The sequence below is a fragment of the Phalacrocorax aristotelis genome, chromosome 6 (assembly GCF_949628215.1).
Source record: "Phalacrocorax aristotelis chromosome 6, bGulAri2.1, whole genome shotgun sequence".
Lineage (NCBI taxonomy): Eukaryota > Metazoa > Chordata > Aves > Suliformes > Phalacrocoracidae > Phalacrocorax > Phalacrocorax aristotelis.
In genome coordinates, this window is record NC_134281.1 from 7,065,003 (window position 1) to 7,086,651 (window position 21,649).

Here is a 21,649-nt window from a genome sequence, read left to right on the forward strand (position 1 = left end):
CATGGCTCACCAGCACCACTTCAAGCCTGACAGTGCTGTGCCCTGAGCACAGGCAAAGCCTGAGCAGCCTGGGGGGCACACAGACAAGAAACACGGAAAATCAGTGTGTGCTGAGCTTCCTGCATTGCAGCGACTTTGCTGCTGCTGCCCTGGCCGGGGCAGCCACTGACACACCTTGCTTCTGCAGCTGCAAATGGCTGCCTTTATTGCTATTAGGGGAGCTGCAGAAATTCTCTCTGTTGTGGGGGGAAAAGAAACAGTCTGAAGACAGCAGCAACGTTCCTTTCCCCTGCAGTGCAACATAGGGATTTTCTGCTGCCCCTTACAATGCTATTCCAGCTGCTACTTTGACCGGTGACAAGCCACAGTCCTGGGGGAAGCATCTCATTCCAGACTGGTGCTTGCACAATGAAGAAAGATACTGTCAGCAACAGCAAAACTCAAAACATTTCAGTCTGCATCAAGACCCAGCAGAAATACAGCCAAACGCTAAACCTTTGAAACTATTTGAAAAAAATTGACTGCAAGACCTGGTCAGCTGATGGGAAACATTTAACACTTAGTCATCCATGAGAGTGGCTAGGACGTTGCTGCTTTGAACATCCCCACTACAGACTATTTTGAGAAGACAAGAAATAAGGCAAGAGCAAGGGACAATATTCTGTGAAGAAAGTCAGTACAGAATCCAGCTCTGTACATTAAGAACGGGTCTCTGCACTACAAGATGAGGTAAGGTATAGAGGTTTGTATGCAAACATGCCTGCACCACTGAGAACAGAAAGGTTAGACGTGTCTGGCCATAGGTATATCCACACATTCTCATTTAGGGAGATGATACATCGCCACCTTCCTCCCTCCTCCTCAAGGAGTAATGAAAGGAAATTTATAAAATAATAGCAGCCATAAATAAGGAGGCTTTGCAGCAGAACAAAATTAAGCCTCCTTTTCTTATAGCACCTTTCCAAAACTTCCCATTACAGAAGAAGGAGATGCTTCAGACAAAAGAGGGTGTCCAAAACCAGATGAATGATTTACTGAGAAATGGTTATGTTACAGATGTCAAAGTATTCAAAGCACCAGAGCAAGATGAAAAATCTTCATCCTGTTACAAGAGGTGGATTTTTGTTCTTTTGACATTTAGGTGACACAATAAAAGCAATGAGAAAAGAGGCAGACTGTGATATAATCCAGCATAAAAACTCATGGGTTTATGTTAAAAATAAATTTAAAAATTAGCAACTTTGCCTCACGGCTTAGCATCCTGAAAGAGTTAAGTGGCTTTTTCTATGGGTTGGCACCCTTATATTCTGCAAATACAATTTATGGGATGTTTCTCAAAACTCCATCACAAATGAAGCACTTGTTCATTCACAGTATCCGGTAGCTGCCTCCATAATTTATAGGTACCATCCTATGTAAATAATTGGAAAAAATGACACATCTCAGGGGCTGTTTGTTGTTAATCTCAGTTTGTCATGATTCAGAAAAAACAATGTGAAAATACAAGGAAAGGCATCCATAATGGTAAAACAAAATTCTTAAACATTCTTAGTTATTTCCTAAGAAACAAATAATCAGCTCTTTGTCAGCTATGAAACAAATCTACATTTTCTATTCCACATGAAGGGCCATCAAAACCAATGCTAAGTGTTTTACACCCCACACTATTTCTGCTGGCAGTAAGTTGGGGGTCTGCAAGATTTGACAGCAACAGATCGTCCACTGAGCTGGGTAACAACATGAAAAGACGTCACATAGGACTAGGCTGGTACTTTTACAAAAAAAACACAAGGCTTTGGAAAGAAGCAGGAAGCTCCTGCTCTGTGCTGCTGAAACACAATCCTTGGTCTTTACGCTGTGCTGCTGCCAGGCCATGCCAGCAGCTCCCTGAGTGCTGAACAAGTGGCTTGCTGGTTGAATCAGATCTTCTTCCCCAGGAAGGGAAACTTCGGACAGACTCAACAGCCCAGTGAAAGTCTAAGATTCAAGTCCTTCATCTGAATCAGCTTCCAGGAAAAAGCGCAAACCACCATACTACTGATCATACCGTTGATAAGATCTCAAACTCTCTTTCATTCGGTTTTACCAAAATTTGGATCCTGCTAAAACTGGTATGTTCCTACCAGAAGATTTTTTTTTTTTATTGGACAAGTCCGTATTTTTCACTAAAGGTCTTCTCTGGCGCATAACCCTTAACTCATTTTCTGTAAGAATTCTTACTGAAAATCCAACATGGCCACTTACAAATCCCACCATAGTCCCCTCTGCCCTCCCAAGAACTTGTCATGAAAAAGGCACAAGTACATACAGTTTAAATAACTGCTGGATTCAATTATTAGAGCGCACAGGCAGAGCTTCACTGCTGACAGATGATCGCATTTCCTCCGGAAGAGGAGAACAGTGGTGCTCTGCAAAGCAGAGCTGAGTTTACATAAAAATGACAAAAGGAGATGCTATCCGTTAGATAAAGAAATAAATTTCTAATACTAAGCCTGAGTTAAAAAAAAAACAACTAGAGGAATCTCTCAAAGTGATATTCCAGTCTGTGTTTCTTCAAGGAGAACGAAATAACTGCTAGAGATGTATATTAAAGGAGAAGGAGTTTGGTCTCTAACATGGATAACTGTCACCTTGATGAGTGAAATTGGTTCATTAAATTAGCAAAGATCTTGAGATGACTGAGAAGTCAGCAAAACACCTCAGTAGCACTGCAGACAAACACCAGTTTGTCAAAGCTTTGCTTTCCGTCCCTGTGGGTTCCTGCTTTCTTCCGAATGGACGAACAGAGGTCAGTAGTGCTCTGCTGTGGCTGGGGTGCAGCCTCGGCCACCTCCAAAATGCGGGCAGAGAGAGAAAGAGAGCGCCCCGCTTCAAGCCTTGTGTCCAAGTACAGCGGCAGAACGGCAGGTTTACTACACCACCACACTGAGAGTTAGTGGGCAGTGGTTCAGCTTTCTTCTGAAAGAAAGAAAAGTAAAACCATCCAAAGTATGTCCTTCCCAGAGGTTAAACTTTGCAACAAGGTATTTTGTAAAATACCCATCCTTTGTTTGTTAAAGCCTGCTTTTCACATGCATTTAATTCTCAATGACTGCAGTCTACCACCGCCTTCAAGCTGCGTGCTCAGTTTTAGCGGCAGTGAGTTTAGCACTGCCTCTTCCACCTCTTCACTTTTTGGTAGGGGGCCTGTCTCAGAGCCCATCCAACCTTACATAAACCACTACCCTAGGCATGGAGACTGTGAGCAATGGACTGGCTTTTTTTGCCCTCTCATAACAAGTGAGAGAGAAAAATCCTGATGCCCCATCTCTGCTCTCCTGATTACCTAATAATTTATTCAAAATGGGAAACTCAAGAGGTATTGGAAGTTACTCCCCCTACCAGCAATATCTTAACACCACAGGTCTACTTTTGGGAGAAATATGAAGGGTCAACTCCTAGAGCAGCACATAGCTTCTAATTAGAAATACTCCACTTTAAATCTATTTAAGGACAGAAGTAGTACACTCTCTAGACTTCTTTTTTATAAATTTAATCTGACCTTTTCTTTGCTTTTCTTTCAGTGTTTAGAAATATGATAGTTGTTTCAGGTTTTGCTTTCTTTTTTCTTTTCCAGTTAGTAAGAAAAACAATCAAATTGTACTAAACTGATTTCAAAATGTAAATACAGCACCAAACCAACACTTGGTATCTTGCTTTGGCTGTCAAAAAAAAATAGAATTATTTACACTCCTTCAGTCACACAACAAAAGAAACGATGCTTTGCAAAATGTGGAGTGCTACCCTGTATTCTATTGTCACAATTGTTTGTTTATTTTTCTAGACTGAAGGAAAAGAAAATTTGCTACAATTCCTCAAGCACAAAGAAAGCTGATACCCAAAAGAGGTTAAAGTGAGCAATTTTTACATTAATCCATCAACACACATGGAATCAGCTCCCAGTTTGATTCTCAAGGCCTAACAAAGCCTCTATATACCCTCTGCAAGCCCAGCAGTGGACATCAGCTGGAGCTCAGTCACCTTTTCATTGCACAAGAGAAAAAGCATCCTGTGGAAAAGGATCCCTTGCCAGAACTCCTCAGACCAACCAGGTGGCCCCGATATGGACCGGGACACAGGATTCCCACTGTGCCTCTCTGACAGCATGAAGTCCTGCCAGGAAACATAACAATATTGGTAAATAGCTATACAACCTTGGGCTTCTGTGTTGCCAAAACAGAGGCAAATAATAGAGAAGGCCTCTCCCCAGCTTGGAGTTTTTCAAGGTTCCAGCGAGGGAGAATCAAAACTTCTGCAGCTGGCTCAAAACTCAACAGCGGCAGCCAAAAAAGAGCCATTAATGGGGAAGGACATGCAGGACCCTAACAGCATCCTAGCCTTACCCAGTCTCCCCACAACTTTGGCTGGACCAAACAATACACCATTCACAGGTGATTTTCCATCTAGGAGTCCCAGAGTACAGTCCTCTTTTGAGACTGATCTTCTAGGTCTTTCCCCAGAGCTATCTGTTCAGAAGCAACCAAGAGATTAAGGCTTTTCCGGTTGCAGCAAATGAAGCAGTCCGAAATTTTTTCCCCTATTAAAAAAAAATTGACATGATTTATCTTACCACAAGTTTTTAATGTTGCTGTAGCTGGCCTGCAAGTGTATTGCGATAACAGCATGGAGTTAACAAGATTTGCAAGCCAGACATGTTATAAAAAATACCCTCTGAGTTATGCAGAATCAGCGTTACACTGCCTGTGAAAGATTGGAAATCACACAAAACTCTGGTGGGAAGTGTAGCCTTCAAGCGAGAAACATGCTTAAAGTGGAAGCCTTTTTGTCCAAAGACAAGCTCAACCGTCTCATCTCTTAATGGAAGCAATTAAGTAAAAAGTGGGAAGTTCCATATTTGAAGCAAATGCCACTCTGCCTGCCTGTGTGCACCGAGCCTGTGGTTCAGCTGAGAGCATGGACACAAGGGAAAAATTCACTGCAATGGTACAACTTGTTTGACAATTGAGTAACAGCAAATGAACGTGAAGGCTCTTTACACCTCGCAGCTGGGGCAGTCTGACAGATTATAGCTTAACCACCACGAAAGTTTAAGCCAGTGTGAAGTTTGCTTACAGTAAAGCACTTGATTTCATGAAAAGAGGGAGCTAAGAGCCTCCATGATCCATCACCTGGCTCACAGCAATGCTTGTACTTGCACACCAAGCCACGCCAAGGATGGGGCACGAGGGATGGGAAGCCTGCTCTGGGTACCAGCTGGGAAGACAGTGTCTGGCAGCCACCAACCTCACTTAAGAGGCTACATGAGGAACAGAATAACAAAACCTCACTTATTTGCATCTCAGCTGCCCTAAATATGCTCATGATAGACATCTCCCTCAGTTTCCTCAGATTATCTATTCCACTGCTGGATGTTGTGTACAGATTGTATGGGGGGATTGACTGTCCCTTGGTTGGGCATAAAGGGAAAGAAAAGAACCAAACAGAAAGGCAGGCGTTGGCTGGGTGTCCTGTAAAACTATGCTCTCCTTGCAGCAAATATTGGTGTTCTGAGATCTGTATGTGCTATCAGAATATGGAATGATCCCTCCTGACAAAGGCATATTTGAATTTTATTCATTTCTTTGCCTCATTCCTATGTGAAATCTGACATTAAAGTACTTCTTCAAAAGCAGACAGGACACAGCTTCCAGTAAGACCTCTGAAACTTTAGGTACTAATTCATACAATGCACATGTATTATACAGAGGAAATTATTTTCCTATAGCTATAGTCAAAAGCAGGTTTGTGGTTTAAACTCTGTATTAATTTCCCCTAACAGACTTTGATTCATAGATTCTGTCAGGACTAAGGGATAATCTCTTCTCACCTGTTAAAGAGCATAGCCCCTCAGATGCAGAGAGCAGCATACTAAAGACATACAATCCTCATCAGAAGGACTTCAGTATAAAGTGATACTGCTTTGTAGTTTGTTTCCATCTCTAGACATTGTAGTTTACACTTTTTCCTTTGATAAACTACAGAAAACAAAAAAAACCATAAGCAAATAATTCAGTGTACATAGGAACAGGGTTTCAGGGGGACTTGCATAGCCTGAACCTCAGAGGAGTATGACTGGTCTGAAGGAACCGCTTGATACCACACTGGTCATAGAAGCTACATCATCACAAAACACTGTGCAGCAAACAGGCAGCTCAAAGCCACTTCAAATATAATCTAAAAAGTTAAGGAACTGTTTTACCAGACGAAGTGTCAAATGATTCACAGTGAAAGCAGAAATCCCTTTCCCTTTAATTTGCACCCATTTTTATCACCAGCTTTTGTTCATTTTCAGAACTGGTCCTGCTCAGTCAAGATTTTCTTTCCAGAGCCTGCATCACCCAGCCTGACCAACATGCTAATGTCTGTAGCAACATCATGAACTCCGCAAGGTGTCCTGACTACACTACAGCATCAAAACAGGGAGAAGCTTTGGGGGTATAAAGGATGAAGGTCTGGTTCCAGTACAAATGCACAAAATGAAAGCATAAGAGCAGAGGGGGGAAACAAAAAAAAACCACCCACAACACCTAGAAACCACTATGATAGTATATTGCCTTGCATACAGCCTGCTGCAGAGACAGGCACAAAGTGCCTCTGAAATTTTTCCCATTGGAAAATTCTGATTAACAGAAATAATTTTTCCTATGGGTGAAGGTTATAATTTATATTTTCCCAGTTTTTGATAGAAAACACTTGAAATATGGTGTCAATATCAGAAAGTAGAAAATGTATTTTAGCATTTCAAATCTTTTGATCAAATAGCTCCGCTTTGATTCTTTCCAAATAGCAATGTTTGAAACTCTCTCGTAAAAATGTGAGTGGTGTTCTAGTTGGGATGAAATCAAGAGGCATTTTGTTGCTGGAACACCACATCAAGGTGCATTGACTTTAAGAAGAGAGGTTCAGAGAGCCTTTTCTAAAAGTGAGAGCCATAAGAGCTTATATAAAGATTTAAAGAAAAAAAAGGAAGCTGATTTAAAGTAAGGGAGAGGTTTAGAAATAGAATAAGCGGGGGGGGGGGAAGAAAGATTGAAGTGGAGTGCCAACCTAGAGAAGACAGCAGGTCATCTGGCTATGTTGTGGTCCTTTCACTAAACTACAGCCTTTGTGTCTGGTGCTTCCCTAAGGGTGGTTTGGGAGGGATGGAAATACAATGTGCAAATGCGCACAGGATGCTCCCAGTTAGGGCATCTCAAAACTCCCTTCCCACAACTGTCTCAGCTCTTCCTCCCACCACCCTTCAAGTGAGGAACTTGGCAGAGCCCACACTAACCTTTCAGTACTCAAGAGTCCAACCAGGCTCATAAAGAAACTGGAGTAGCAATCACAAGCATGAGATAAATATCTACTAACTATTCAGTGTGTTATCAACAGTAGGAGATCAGCATTAAACAATTACCATTCTGTCCTTGGGGAAAGAGGGAAATGCAAAACATTTCCAACCCAGGCACTGAGGAAGCTATACTCCACCTCGACATGATTCACTTCAGTAATCTGCCAGGCAGCTCTTCTGACTCCCAGCATGCTGTGACAAACTAGGGTATGCACACTGGAGGATCACTAACGGTCTTCTCTGATTTTGCCTACCTATGAGTCCCATCCCCCTCCTCTGCTCAGGATGCAGATGGGTTTTTATAGGAAGAGGGAAGGTCCTGCCATTGAATAGCTCTGGGAAAGCCAGGAGCTCCCATGGACACTTCTCCACTTAGCAGGGGTCATTGTGCATTACCCTAACGTCTTAAAATTTCAGTAAGAGGGAAAAAAGCAAGGGAGGGTACAGAAGAGTGTTGCCTTTTAGGCACTGAATAATCTCATTTAGGGACTGCTATCACTGGTGGTTTGGCCTTGTTAATTTTCGCTTCCAAAGTTAGCATTCAGACACTCCTTGGCTTTTGTCTATTGCTGTCATCAAGGCATTTGCATGCACTAATCCATGACAAATGGTTTCATTTGATGCACATCTGATTTCCTTGCCTGCCAACTAGAAAGAGATAATAGAAATACCAAGAGAAACTAAATTAGAACTAAAGGAGTCATCTATTTGTTGGAGAAATTCAAAACAAGGTTAAGATAAACACTACCCAGGCAGCTGACTTAATGGAGAAAGCATTGAGGCTTCAGCCATGGAAAGACAGCTTCTAATTACTTTGGGGGGCAGGGGGGAAGCTGCATTTTAAAGCCTCACAAAAACATCATATTACTACAGAAATAATTATACTACAGATGTGCGAGCTGGCTTCGGCACAATCATTCTCTGTCAGATCCTGCCCTGGCACACAGAAACCAATTACAAACTCAAAAACCTCTGTTATCTTCAACTCATCTCTTGAGTTTTTGTTTTAATGCACAGCACTGACTTCTGGATGACTGGCCACCCAAAGCTGAAAGCATCCCGTGCAAGTAACCAAGAACTTTGAGTTAATGATATTCACAGCAAACAGAGTTAGTGTAGCCCTGATAGGCTCACGGATTTAAGTAGAAATTAAGATATTTCCCTTATCTAAAAAAAAGCAGAGCAGGTTTATTTGGAGGAAAAAGGCAACTTCTGGAAACACTAGGTTTCCTTTAATTTCAATGATACTGCAAACTAAAACAAGAGCTGGTACCAGATAGGAGGACACACAAGACCTTCCTCATGTTTGTATTTGTATTGGATTTGAAGTCTGTGAGGTCTTCATTTCTTCTCAGAAAGAGGCAGCGGCTGGCTTATCTGAATATATGGTTTCAGGCAGGATTTATTCATTTCTCAGGATGAGGACTTTTTCTAAGTAGTTGCTGGGATAACAAACCTTAGGCAGGTAATTTTTTTTCTCCCCCCTCCCCGAACATCAAGGCAGAAACAAGGAATGCACAAAAACACCAAACTATTATTTTTTTTTTAAATTACAGTTTCAACTCAGGAAACTGATTCCTCAGAAAAAAAATCATTAAGTCCTCAGAATTCTCCACTCAGTTCTGATTTTACATTAAAACATGAAATAAGCTGGTGTTCAAAAGCTTCTGAACTGTAAAATTAGCTGATTTTGAAAAGCATGATAGAAAACAGAAGTGACTATATCACAAAAATACAATATAACCATATGTTGTATTAATATAATTGTTATAGAAAATATTTATCTAGTCATGTTTTACCATACCTTCCTTATTCAAAACACCTTTAGCCAAACCTGAAATGAAGCTAAGTTTTTCTCTGAAATGCATTTTATAAAGTGCATTGTTCTGAACACTACCTTGCTGTTAGTTTCAATGTTACTTGACCTCATTTCTGCTTGGTTTTAGGTTTTATTTAAAAATTCAGAATGATTCAGAATGTGAACATTTCCTTTTTGATAGGTTTGTATAGGCAAACATATAACACAATTTCCCATCCTGGAATCTATTCAAAGTCACAAAGGCGTTATTGATGATTCCTGGGCAGCATGTAGGGGAAAGGTGCTAAACAATAGGTTCCCTTCATTTATTCATGCTTCCAAAAAATAAACATATTAATCAATGAAACCAATTTTCCAAATAAACTATCCTTGCTTGCTCCCAACCACTTAATTAAACACAATTAACTCTAGTTTGTTTTGGCAACCAATTAATGTAATGATCAAATATAAATAGACTCTGCAAGAAAAGATTATAATTAATAAATCCTTAACAATATAGTAAAATTACACTGCAGCTTTGCTTGCCAGAAATATTTAACGGCAGTTTTGAAGATCATTAATGAGGACAATAAAAAAAAGATAATAAAGTTTATCAGAGTGTGTGCAGTTGAGATCCTGAGGCTCTTGCCTGCACTCAGGCTATCTATAGAGCCTGTTGGCTGCTGACGTTATTTACAACATAGGAAATTACAGTACCAAGTTCCCCACTTTCCAATAAACCAACATGTATGTTCATAGGAGCTTTCCAATCAAGTTCTCTGCCAGTATAACATTCACTTGCACAGAAGTTAACTACAGAAGTGATTTTCGCACATTGTTTTTAGTAGATTCACAATGAAGGCTCTTGATTTAGATTTGTCATCTACAGAAAACAAAATTAATTCAATAGGAGCTTTAGCTCACGCATGAGGACAGATTAAATGCATATTTTGATCTGAACCAGCAGCTGTCCTGGTAATCAAGAGACAAGGACCACCTTTTAAGCTGCTTTTTAATTGCCTATTCATTTAGTGAGAGGTAAGGTGCATGATATACAAATAAACTTCACAGCTCATAGAAGAAAAATTTATGCACAATTTTTAAGAGCGCCCAGCACGTGACTGTTGGAAGCTGCTAGTGTAGAGCAGACTACTCCTAGATTACTGGCAGCTCAGAGACAAGGCATCACAATGAGAGCAGCCTGGTAGAAGGAAATTCAGCCATCTCAGATAGCAGTGTCCTCGTGTTCTCCTTCACCTGGTGATTCTCAAGGAACCACTTCCACATCACCCAAAAACTAGAAGGGTCCTCCACTCCTGCCACCAGTTCAGTTCCCAAACAAACCTGTTCTCTCAAAGTGAAATAACTATTATAATTGATTACTAGGGCATAATTATTGATTATAGTATGATAGCAACAGTGTTCCTGCACCTGCTGTCACTGAAGTGACCTTTTAAGAAGGGGAGGACTGGTTTCTTCGCCCACTGAAAAGGAAAAGAGGAAAACTGTTGTTCTGAAAGGAATACAGAAGGCAAGCGAGCGATGTCAGATAACAATCTTCTAAATAGAGCATAGAAATATGAGTCACAGATACATACATGGGGCTTTGTAACTTCATTCAGTTTAATTTACACCCCCAATTCCCCATTGTGCATCACTGACTGAGTCTCATAAATTCAGGCTCCTACTGTGCTGCAGTCCTCGTGGTCCCTGCCTAGAGGACAATGAAAAGAAATCTCCAGCACTGCTCCCACCAAAAAAAAAGAAAGAAAAAAATAAGTTTAGCTAGAGAGAACTGTTCTGTACAGACCATCTAGAAATAGTAAAAATGTTGAATCCCATCAGGAAAATAAATCTTGCTCACAGCAAAGGTTGTTTTCACAGCAGAGTAGAAAAGAAAACATTCAAAAGGAAATACCAAGATTATAGGCGGGATAGGATAAAACAATATGAAACTTAATGGGAGAAAACACATCTATCTTATGAGGAAATGCACTTGGATATTGCCTTTTAAAATATAAATGAGCCTTGGACTAAAGTAGGCTAATCATTAAAGGCAGGTTTCTGATGTTATCAGCAGAAATACTTCAGCACAGAGCAATGTAGTTTGCCTTTGGGGTTTGTATTTGTAGGTGCCAAATTTTCCTTGGGACTTAACCACCATAGTATGAATTCTCACAGTCCTTAATACCACGACAGCAAGCTACAAACAGTGCGGTGCACTGAAAGGTCCCTTCATGACTCACCAAGGCCCCAAGGCTGCACTCGGAGATGGAGGCTCAGCACATGGAGGTGGGAAGAGAAGATGCCTGCCGGGGCCGTCGCAGCAAGAGGCACTTTGCGGTTCTTGTTTCCCCAGAGCAGCTTCTGCCACGCAAAGAGGGACGTGCTTTGCTCCTGCCCGTGTGGCTGCCTGCAGAGGGGCCTGAAGGAGAGCTGAAGTGGCATGGGCTGGGGATGGGCGCACAACCAGGAGGAAGCACAGAGAAGGGGAAACCAAACCAGAGCACAGACACTGCCAGTACAAAGCCCACGTGCAAGAGACATGCCCTTTCTCTCAAAATACTACTGTTAGCACCTTGCCACTGCTTTTTTTGCACAAGGTGTGTGGCGGGGGCGGTTGCAGGGAACACAGCCATGCTTCTGGCGGCTCCCGCAGAGCTCTGCCAGGCACGGCAGTCTGCTCAGGGCCCCACCGCGCACCTTGGCCATGCTGCTGTTCACAGTCCATCGAGCTGCAACACCTGCTCCCCCTCAGCTTGCTTCGTTTCCCTGGTCAGAAGTAACAAGGCGTCACGTTCAGCAGCGTGACTGGTGACAGCTTCCCTCCACCTGCAACAGAGCTGTGAGCCACACAGCAGCTACGCGCCCTTCTCCGGTGAAGGGGGTGGCCTCTTGCCTCTGACCCTCCACTGAGTGCTGGTGGCCCCTTGGCAATGCCTACCTACACTTTCCCCTTTACCTGAGAGACAGGAGCCCATTAAAGTTACAGCTTACAGACCCCAGGGGAAAAAAGAAACCAAAACCCCACCCAACCAAAAACCACCATAGCTAACTCTCTGGCTGCAAACACACCTTAGAGCCATGTTGTCTCTCTTTTGGGGGTTCAATTTTGCAGGAAAAAAAAAAAATACAAATCACAGGGTGCAATACTTCTGGTAAAGTCTGCTGCTGTAAACAAGTGCATCACACAAGCACAGTAGGCAGTTCATTGCTATCAGGCTGCTAGCAATCCTACCTCACCCCTAAGTGTTGATTTCATTACATCTGTTCTCTGCCTACACAAAATACATACAAATACATTTGTCCACATACATCCAAATATATTTTGTATGTGATCAGAAACAGGGTAAGTACCTCCAACCTGTATTCCTTTACTTAGCAGTTGGCAGTTTCACATTTTCAAGAACAGACTGTGAAGGCCGGAGGTAGAACAGAAAGGTATTACAAGAGAGATGGTTCCCAGTGAGTGACTGGAATAGTTTGTTTTGAGCAGGTTTTTCTGATCGTGAACAAACAGGGATTCATATGGTGTCTCCTGTGCCTTTACTGGTGTAAATGAGATCTGAATCAGGCCTTAGAGCTTACAAATTCGTTCATTTTAATTATCACAGCAAGAAACACCAGTTGTTAGCTTTCACATCCATGACGTGATCTACTGGATACTGGCTAAGATGTTGCGTGGCAATTTGGACATTGTGTACCGAAGGCAACAGTTTGCATTCACACAGCATGATTAATGGAATACAATTCTTGCTAATCACAGAGACTCTATACATTTATATATTAACTACCTAGTCCTACACTTGCTTCTATCCATACCAAGAGCAAAAATCCTGCTAGGTTCATCTTTCAAATCTCAGTTTTTCTGCAAAGTAAAGACATGTATTTTACTTACACTTTCCTGAGGAATTAGATTCAGACCAAATCCTTAGTCTTTTTTTAACTGAATAGCCACATATATGGAACATATGAAAATAGCAGACCTTTTGAGATGTGAAAATATGTGGTTTCCCCCAAGGCTATAAAAATCTGTGGGAAGACCAAGATCAAAATTAAGAAATTTTTTGCTCACAGCAACAGACTCCAGGTTCTGCAAAATGCCAACTACTGATAAACAGGCTCAGAGCATCCTTAGGTTGATATTGCTTGTTAGTTTGTGTAGATTTGCTTTGAGACTGATTTTCCTCCTTGTAATACAAGGTATAGAGAATAATTTCTTGAGATGATTTTTAATGGGCACATCATTAACTACTGTCACAATAAAAGGTACTTCATGTTTAGTAGACGTATTATTCCAGCCTTGATTCAGTCCATGATTTCTTCCTCTGAAGAGGCCTATTTTTAATTAACATATTTGCAAATGTCAGCATTGCTACAGCAGGTACATGATTCTGCCTGTGCCCGCCTCACATCTTTACACTGTATGCAAGACTAACCTAGCATCCTTCACATGTGCCTAATTATTTTGCACAAACTTACAGGTGAATCCAATGTGCTTTCCTGTATTTTTAAGTAACCCATGGTCAGTGTTGTCCACTGCAAATCAGTACTAGCTGATGGACCTCACCAGGAGCTAAACATCCCTCATTTATGGAATAAAGCCAGAAAAATTACTAAGAATTGCATGATTGATGGGGCAGTAGTTATTTATCTTTTAAACTTGAACCTTTTGCTTCTTTAATATCTTGCTGTCCTGCCAAATGCCAGCATCTACTTCCAACTTCTGGGCGGAGTCAATCCTGACAAGCAGATGATCAGACTATCACAGGCACTCAGCTAACTCTGCAAATCACAACCTGTCCACTCTAATCCTCAGGCCAATTCAACAGCTCTACAACTGCATGTATCTCAGAGCCGAAAACAGCCAACGTGGAGTTTTTCTCATTTCTGCTATTTTGTATTAAATCACACAAATGACATGGCTGGGAAAAAAAAAAAAAATAATGGAGATTTGTTTCCACATGAAGTTATTTTCTGTGAATGCTTTCACACATCCTTTGCCTAACATAATTTTCATGAAAATGAAATGCAGTCATCAAAAAACCTGCAGAAAGCCATGTCTATTACCCAAGGGGAATTATACTGCAATGGTGTTCAGCTAGCTTACTCCTAAGGTCTCCTCCGGATCCCAGCAAAGCAGCCTGAGGATCTACCCTGCCCAACTCACCTATCAGAGTCAAAAGGAAGACCTGCCAATACTTAAGGGTACTTCACAGCGGCATTCAAACTTTTAATTGGTTAATGAGACAAGAAAGTATTCACAAACAGGTACAAATAATACAACATCATCCATCTTCTATTTAAGCAATATTTACTATGCCCTTACTATCTGTGCCTGCCTGCCAACGTTTCACAGAAAATCATGCTACAGTCAATTACAAATACTGTCATGTAAAGCAGTGTATCACATTTGTTTTCAGGTTCATACCTTCTGCTAAGCCGTCTAACTGAATAAAGAAGTACTGAGATATAAAACTGAAAAATTATACTAAACTGAAAGGAAGCTTTAAACTGTTGTGATTGCACAGTGTGTAGGAACTATCTCAACCCATTCAGACACTTGCTTAGGAAAGTTTCGGGGGGGAGGGGAAATGAACAAGCTCAGAAATCCCTGATGATAAACTAACCTTTTCGTATATTGCTCTTGATTTCCAGGGTTTCAAAACTGGATTAACCGCAGTAGTACAGATGGGTATATTCACTGTGCTAATCCACTGAGTTCAGTTCAGGTTTATTATGCTAAATACTCTCCATGAGGATTTTATCTTTTACCTGCACCTTCCTGTGCTCAGTGAGAGTCTTCTATTCATCAAGTATGAGAAGCACACGATGGGATGAAACCTGCCTTTTTAATCATCTTGTACCAAAGTAGCCCCATGATGGAGCTGAACAGCTCAAATTCTCTTATTTTAGATCCTCTCATTATCTATGGAAGATCACAAACTGAAAGAAAAGGTATGCTGAGCATGCTATTGATTACAGCTATATTTGCCATGATTCAATAAGTTGAAATTTCATATACCAAATATTAAATTACTAAAATTATTCACTGGCTCATCTGCATCCATTTTTTATTCACTTTTATTTGGCTGAACATTTTAATCTTACTTACACAGTGACTAACTAAAAGTAAATGACGCATTCCTAATATTATAAATATGAAAAATAGGGTGTGCTCAGGGACTGCAGTTGAATACATTAAAATCACTCAATTTGATAGTTAACATATTTTCATCCCTTTTATGTACAACCTTTCACATTCAGTTGGCAGACTGCAAATTCATGGCCTTATAAAAACCCCACTGTCTTGATTTTCTGTTGTGACAGCAGAAATTGTCCAAAATCTCTAACAGTTTCCCTAAAGGACGCTCACTAGCTGGTACTTCCCAGGTGCAGCACAATCTAAATCCGAGGTGAACATCATGTCAAATTCCACTCATCTGTCAATGTAGTGGATTATTTCTTGAGAGACTGAAATTGGCTGCCTGGGATCAGAACACCATCAATCTTATTCACGTAGGGTGTGGAGAAGCTGCGTGAGAAAGGCTCGCAGGAGGGAAAGCTTGGCTGTTTCTAAGTAGGTGATGAGGCAGCTGTAAAACCTTCACTCTGTCTGTATCACATCTCTGAGTGAAAGGCTTTGTCATTTTTCACATTTCCCCAACACTTGGTATGCATTCAATGTCTTGCTGTTCTTACTTCATAAAAAAGGTGATTTTTCAAGCTTAGGCAAATGTTGCAGAGCTCTGAATCTGCCCAGCTCTCATTTTTTCTCATAATGTCACTTGTTTCAACTGATTTTACAAAACAAGATTACATTTTCCTTTTCCCCTCTCTCTTTAGCTGGCCTGTTTTTCCCTTTTTCCTTCACCGGGAGAGAGGCTCAAATAACCAGCAGCATTACTTACAATTGCGTTGTCATAAATATTTTGTTCATTTCTCTGAAAGTCCCAGATAAGAACCTTGCCACTCAAACTTCAAAAACTACCAAGCTTTCAGTGCCAGCTAGTAAACGTAGTATCATTAGTTACTCTGATGCTCTAACACTGCTACCGAGACCTGGTCTATCAAAGATCTAGGTCTACTCCTTTGGACCGTGCATATTTTGTTACAAGAAAGCAAGACAATGCCAATACCTATGATTTTTGGACAAGGAAAGTAGTCGGGGAAAACTTTGAGTCATTAAGGTTGCTAAAGACCTGTGGTTCAAGACCATCCATTTTTGAAGGTATGCCATTAGATTAAAGAACATTAAAATATTAGATGCCCCATTATTAAATAATTAATCACTGAGTTAACATTTTCCATCTTTCATTTCTAAAGCTTTTTAAACCTCTCCCACCTTTCTTTGGACCCAAACTCGAGAAGCAACATTCTTGGCTGATCTATTTTTAGCCAGATGATAATACTGTGCTAAAATATGCCAACTCCTCAATTTTTAACCTGGCACATACTCTTCAAAGTGCAATTAACAGCTGAAAAAGTTACTTGATCTATTACTGTTAATAAAAAACACAATAAAACTACTAGTAGGCAGTCTCTGTGGATCACAACAGTCAAAGTGAGCTGTGTTCGCCGCCGCTAACCTGTGGGATTTATTCTGACTTTACAGGCATTTAACTCCATTGAAAGACAGTCCCAAATTCTCCGTCGGGATGCACTTTTGCAATCCCATCAATTTTCAGTGGCAAACTTAAGAACTTTACAGTAACTGCCTCTCTCATTTATGCTAGGGCAAACACCCAACCTCCAGTAAGCACTGGTGACTATGAGGGAGACTTGGTGCCAGTATTTTAAGTAAAAAACCCACGTCCGCTTTGGGTCAGACACGGCAAAGTTATCCAAACTTGTGCTGTCACAATGTCTTTCAGAGTTACACACCCACTCCAGAACTGCATGAAATGGGGAGAAGGGGAGATAGTAATAAGGACAGAGAAAGACAGAGAAACTAAATGGTTATCCAAAATGGGATTCCTGTGTTGGGAAGTTGTTAGAAGATGACGTTAAAGGATGAATATTCCAACATCGTATTGGCAAAGCACAACACGTCCGACCGACCCAGAAATTATGCTGTGCAATATAAAGGCAAGCAACTCAAAGTTAAATGATAAAATGGATTTTATGATCATTCAATCATTTATCAAGACAGACAGAAGCACAGGCAGAAAGCCTGCAATCTTATGGCATCCCCCAGCTGATCTCAGTCCTACCTGGTCTGTGCAGGTGATGCTGCTGGAAAGTGTGATGGAGGGACCCCTGACAGAGCAGCATTGCACAGGCACTTATCCACAAATACAGGACCCAGGACATTGCAGAGACCACTGCCATTCTCTAAACAAAATATTAGACAGACATTATTATCCATTGCCTTACAGCACACAGAATAGTCAGCTTCCATTACAACAGTATTTATTATTTTTATTTTAACTCCTTTTGCTAAATATCCTTTGTCTCTGAGTTATTATTCCCCCCTGGCAGATGCAATTGTTGTACAACAAAGTTTATCCCCAAAAAGGACAGCCGAGGTAACAAGATGTCAACACAGGAGCCTGGGTAACTTTAATAATTCAGTGGTAAAAATGAAACTGTAATGATCTGGGGACTAAAAACACAAAACCAATGTAAATAGAAGGGTGGAAAAATATTTCCACACTGCTCCATAGCTGAATTTACAAGGGAGTTTAAAAAAAAAAAATTCACACTGCCAGCTAAAAAACACTCTCATGATGTTCAGACAGTACCAAAACTACTTTAAACACATTATGGAGAGGCATACAACATCATCAGGTATCTCAGACGCGTTTCAAAAATACTCCAGCCTCAAGATACTAATACTGACCCAGAAGGTAACAGTTTATTGTTTTTTACTTTTGCGAGCATTAATTTTTAATCACGATGCTGTCTGCTAAATAAAGTAATTGTTTCTCAGAATTATATTCTAATCCCCAGATGAAGCCGGTTTCCTTTTGTTCGACCTGTGCGTGTAAAGGGACTGGAGTATGGCCAGACTGAATTTCATACGTACTCTAGAGAAGATTTGGTCTTTTCACAAAGCAGATTGTGTCAAAATTTTAAAAAGATTCCTACTGCAAAGGGAAAGAGCAATTTCTTTGTCTCCCAGTGCTGGCATACTTGGCCATCCAATATAGACAACTGTGCTTTTTCATACTCGTATTCATTATCGAACTACCTGGCTAAATTTCCCTCTGACTTTTTAACTTCTACAGCTCTTTCTCAGTGCCTGCAAGGATGGGGAGGTTTGCAAGGCTCAGCTACGCTACACATCGTCCAGTTCCTTTAACAACACCTTCTGCTGCATTTCATATTGCCAAATTAATCAAACTTCAGGCACTCTCCCTATTCAGCCAATGACATGATGCCGGTTTCTATCTAATAATCCAATCAGCTGAACATCATTTTCACAGAGCAAGAAAGACTTTGAAAGATTAAATCTTTCACAAAGAAAAATCATGTCCTTAAACAAAAATTTTAAAAAGTCTGTATGTGATCCATCAGGGGGATTACTGCAGTAGGAAAATTAACAATATTAAGATACTGAAATACAGTAGTAATAAAATATATGCATAAATTTTTTTTTTGCCCCTGATTGTAAAGGAGCAGACAGCCTTTGGGAAGCTTTTTGAGCCTAATTGGCTGAAAAGAACCACATAAACTGACAAGTATAATTAATAGAAAATACCAAAACATGATTTTGATCAGCATGAGGCTGTACTGAGCGTTTGATGCACTGCTTAGCATATAATTAATTTCATTTCCAACCGTTTACTTTGCAATATACAGTGTACTTTTCCCTCTCTCTTTCTAGACCTATTTATCTTGCAAAATAGATTCAATCCCCTCAGATCAGGAACCTCCCAGTAGGCTTCCCATGTCTTCAGGAATTAATGCCTTCTTGTCATATCTGGTGTTCCCATGCTTTTTAGACAAGGTAAGAGGGAAAGGTGACTCTCATATAGGGATATTTCAGGCATTCTGGTTATTAAAACTGAACTTTAAAAATCCTACCCAAACAGTGAAGCAAAGCCAAACTTCTACAGCCTGCTAAAAGCTCCTGTGTCTTTCCTCAGATATCACATTCTTTACCACATGGAGAGCAGACTGACTTAACCCACTCAGGCTGTATTATTAGCTGTCTGCCTCCCCCCCCCCCCCCTTTTTTTTTTTATAAAAACCTTTCTCAAACTGCATTAATTCAAACTACCATTGGTCAAACACCAGCATTTCTTACAAACGTTTCTTCATGCACTTGTCAGCAAACTGTTGTCACATACACACTTTTACATGCAGATCATCTAACGTTAGTAAGAAACACAGTAGTGAGTACTCGTCCACTTATTATCTGATGAGTTCCAGATCTGCTTTCTGAATCTTAAATCCTAAAGAAGCTCCTTACCTGAGTAATCCAACCAAGAGCAGAGCACTCTATTAGTGTTCATTGGAAAGATCTAACACTTTTTTAAATCCATCTGTATCACAATAAGGGATTTTTAATAGCTTCCCAATAATCTTCTTTATCAGGATTAAAAGAAAAAAAAAAATCTCTCGTTACAAATCCTGTTCCCAGAGTAAAGAAGACATCTGAGCTCTCAGACTCTGCCGTCAGAAAAGTGGCCAAGGTTTGAGGGGTGGAAACCTTCTCATTTTCACCTTTAAATCATCTCCTAGCATCACCTTCTGCTTGATGAGACCTCTGAAGTGATCTTGAGATAATTTGCAGCTTCCAGGATACTTAAGGATGAGGAGCAGTTTATGTTTAACGACAGAGCAGCCTCACTCCAGCGCAGGCAGTGCAGAGTAAGGCAGCTGTACGTACACTGCTATACGATGCTGTAAGTACCGTAGCCTATTTCAATACATCCCTGCTCGGGAAAGTATCGCATGCCTTAAAGTGACACAGCCCTCAGTTGCAAGCCCCAGCCAGGCACTCCGCTAGTTGCCGGGGCTTAGCAACCGGAGCTGCATTTAAATACTGGCACTCAGACTTTGCACAGAGCAGAAGAGCAGCTGGTTTTGTCTGCGAGGAGCAGGTATGAATGGGCAGAGGAGGGTGGAGGAGCGCCAGTGGAAAGGCAAAGCTGTTGGAGAGGCGAAGGACTAAACACCCAATGAGCAGCCTGGGAGATGTGTTAATTCTGCCGGCAGAGGCTTTATTCCCCAGGCGTTGTTCTTGCACTTATTCGCAAGAGGCAAGTGAGACTTAAGGGAGTCTCTGCCATTCCACAGGAGAGCGGCACATGCTTGTGAACGGGGAAGGGTGGTGCAGAGAAAGTGTAACAAAAACGTGGGAGAGACAGGGCAGGGCAGGAGACTCCTACACCCTCCCATGGGCTTTCCAACACCTTGCCACAACTCTGGAGTGAAATCTTTCTTTCCAACTCCATTTCCGACGCATCTTGGCAGACAACGGGGAAAGAGCTCTGATTTACTCCTCCTAAATGCTAAAGCTCAGATACGCCAGATTATTTATTACAGTTATTTATTTATTGTCCACATCTTAAGTGGCTATTTACAGGAACGGAGTGGTTTCTTCTCCCTCTTGTACCATATGTAATTATTTTTTAAAGAGCCATTGTATAGACTTAATACACACCATTCACTTAGCATTACAGCTCTCATGTCTGCCTACAAAAGGAAGGAAGGCTTGGAGACAAACTAGAAACTTCCATTTTAAGAACCCAGGGTGCATGTTATAACACAATATCCCTTGATAACCTGTGGCAGACGAACGTACTACCTTCGCTACTGACCAGCTCCAGACACCAAACAATAGTAAATAACAACAGTAATAAGTACCCTTACTCTCAAGAACCTCCTTCTCCGCACCCAAGGAGACACATCCCAGTCGAGGCTCGACAGACCATGCTTTCCTTTGGAGCTGCTGTATTTTATTGGGTAATGCGTATTAAGAGATTGGCCCTGCAGACCAACAGGAACATTATGCTAGCCTCTGCCATGGTGCTCAGAGCAGCTCTTTATTACAGCCCTGAAACAATAAAGCAATCGTGTGACGAAGTGGCACAGGAGAGCACTGGTGAGTGGACCGTCCTCACACCGTGGGCTACCACTGCTCCCATCAGGTCCCTGAGCAGTGCTAGGGAGGAGAGGGTGGCTCAGGACAAGCCTTGTGGTGACCAGAAACACTTTCAAGAGGTCAACATTTTTTTTTCCAGGTGCTTTGTATGAAAATACATGGCACAAGTATGGTTGGGGATATAATGTTCTGTTTAATAAAGGTTTTTCTTATTTTCCCCAAGAATTTCCTTAGACACTGGAAGAAGGCCAAGAACTGGGGCAGCTGCTGCTACTTTCTGGCCTCAGAAGGGTCTAGAAGCATCCAGGAAAGCTGATGAGAGGCAACCAAGGCACACAAAGTACCATTAAGTACTGATGAGCAAGGAACCGAGACCCGGCGTCAGGTGAAGCCCATAGCAGAAGGCGGTGGGTGACAGGCTGCT

General features: G+C 41.2%; 1 protein-coding gene across 1 annotated transcript in view; it reads right to left on the bottom strand.

The window, feature by feature from the left end:
• Positions 1 to 20,399, bottom strand: part of TAFA1 (TAFA chemokine like family member 1) — a 234,241-nt gene extending 213,842 nt beyond the window's left edge. The window contains exons 1-2 of the mRNA XM_075095709.1: positions 19,588 to 20,399; positions 17,384 to 17,504 (exon numbers count right to left, since the gene is read on the bottom strand). Coding sequence (XP_074951810.1) covers positions 17,384 to 17,501 — 118 coding nt within the window. The 5' untranslated portion in view covers positions 17,502 to 17,504; positions 19,588 to 20,399. The remainder of the gene's footprint in view (positions 1 to 17,383; positions 17,505 to 19,587) is intronic.
• Between the last annotated feature and the right edge of the window lie 1,250 nt (positions 20,400 to 21,649).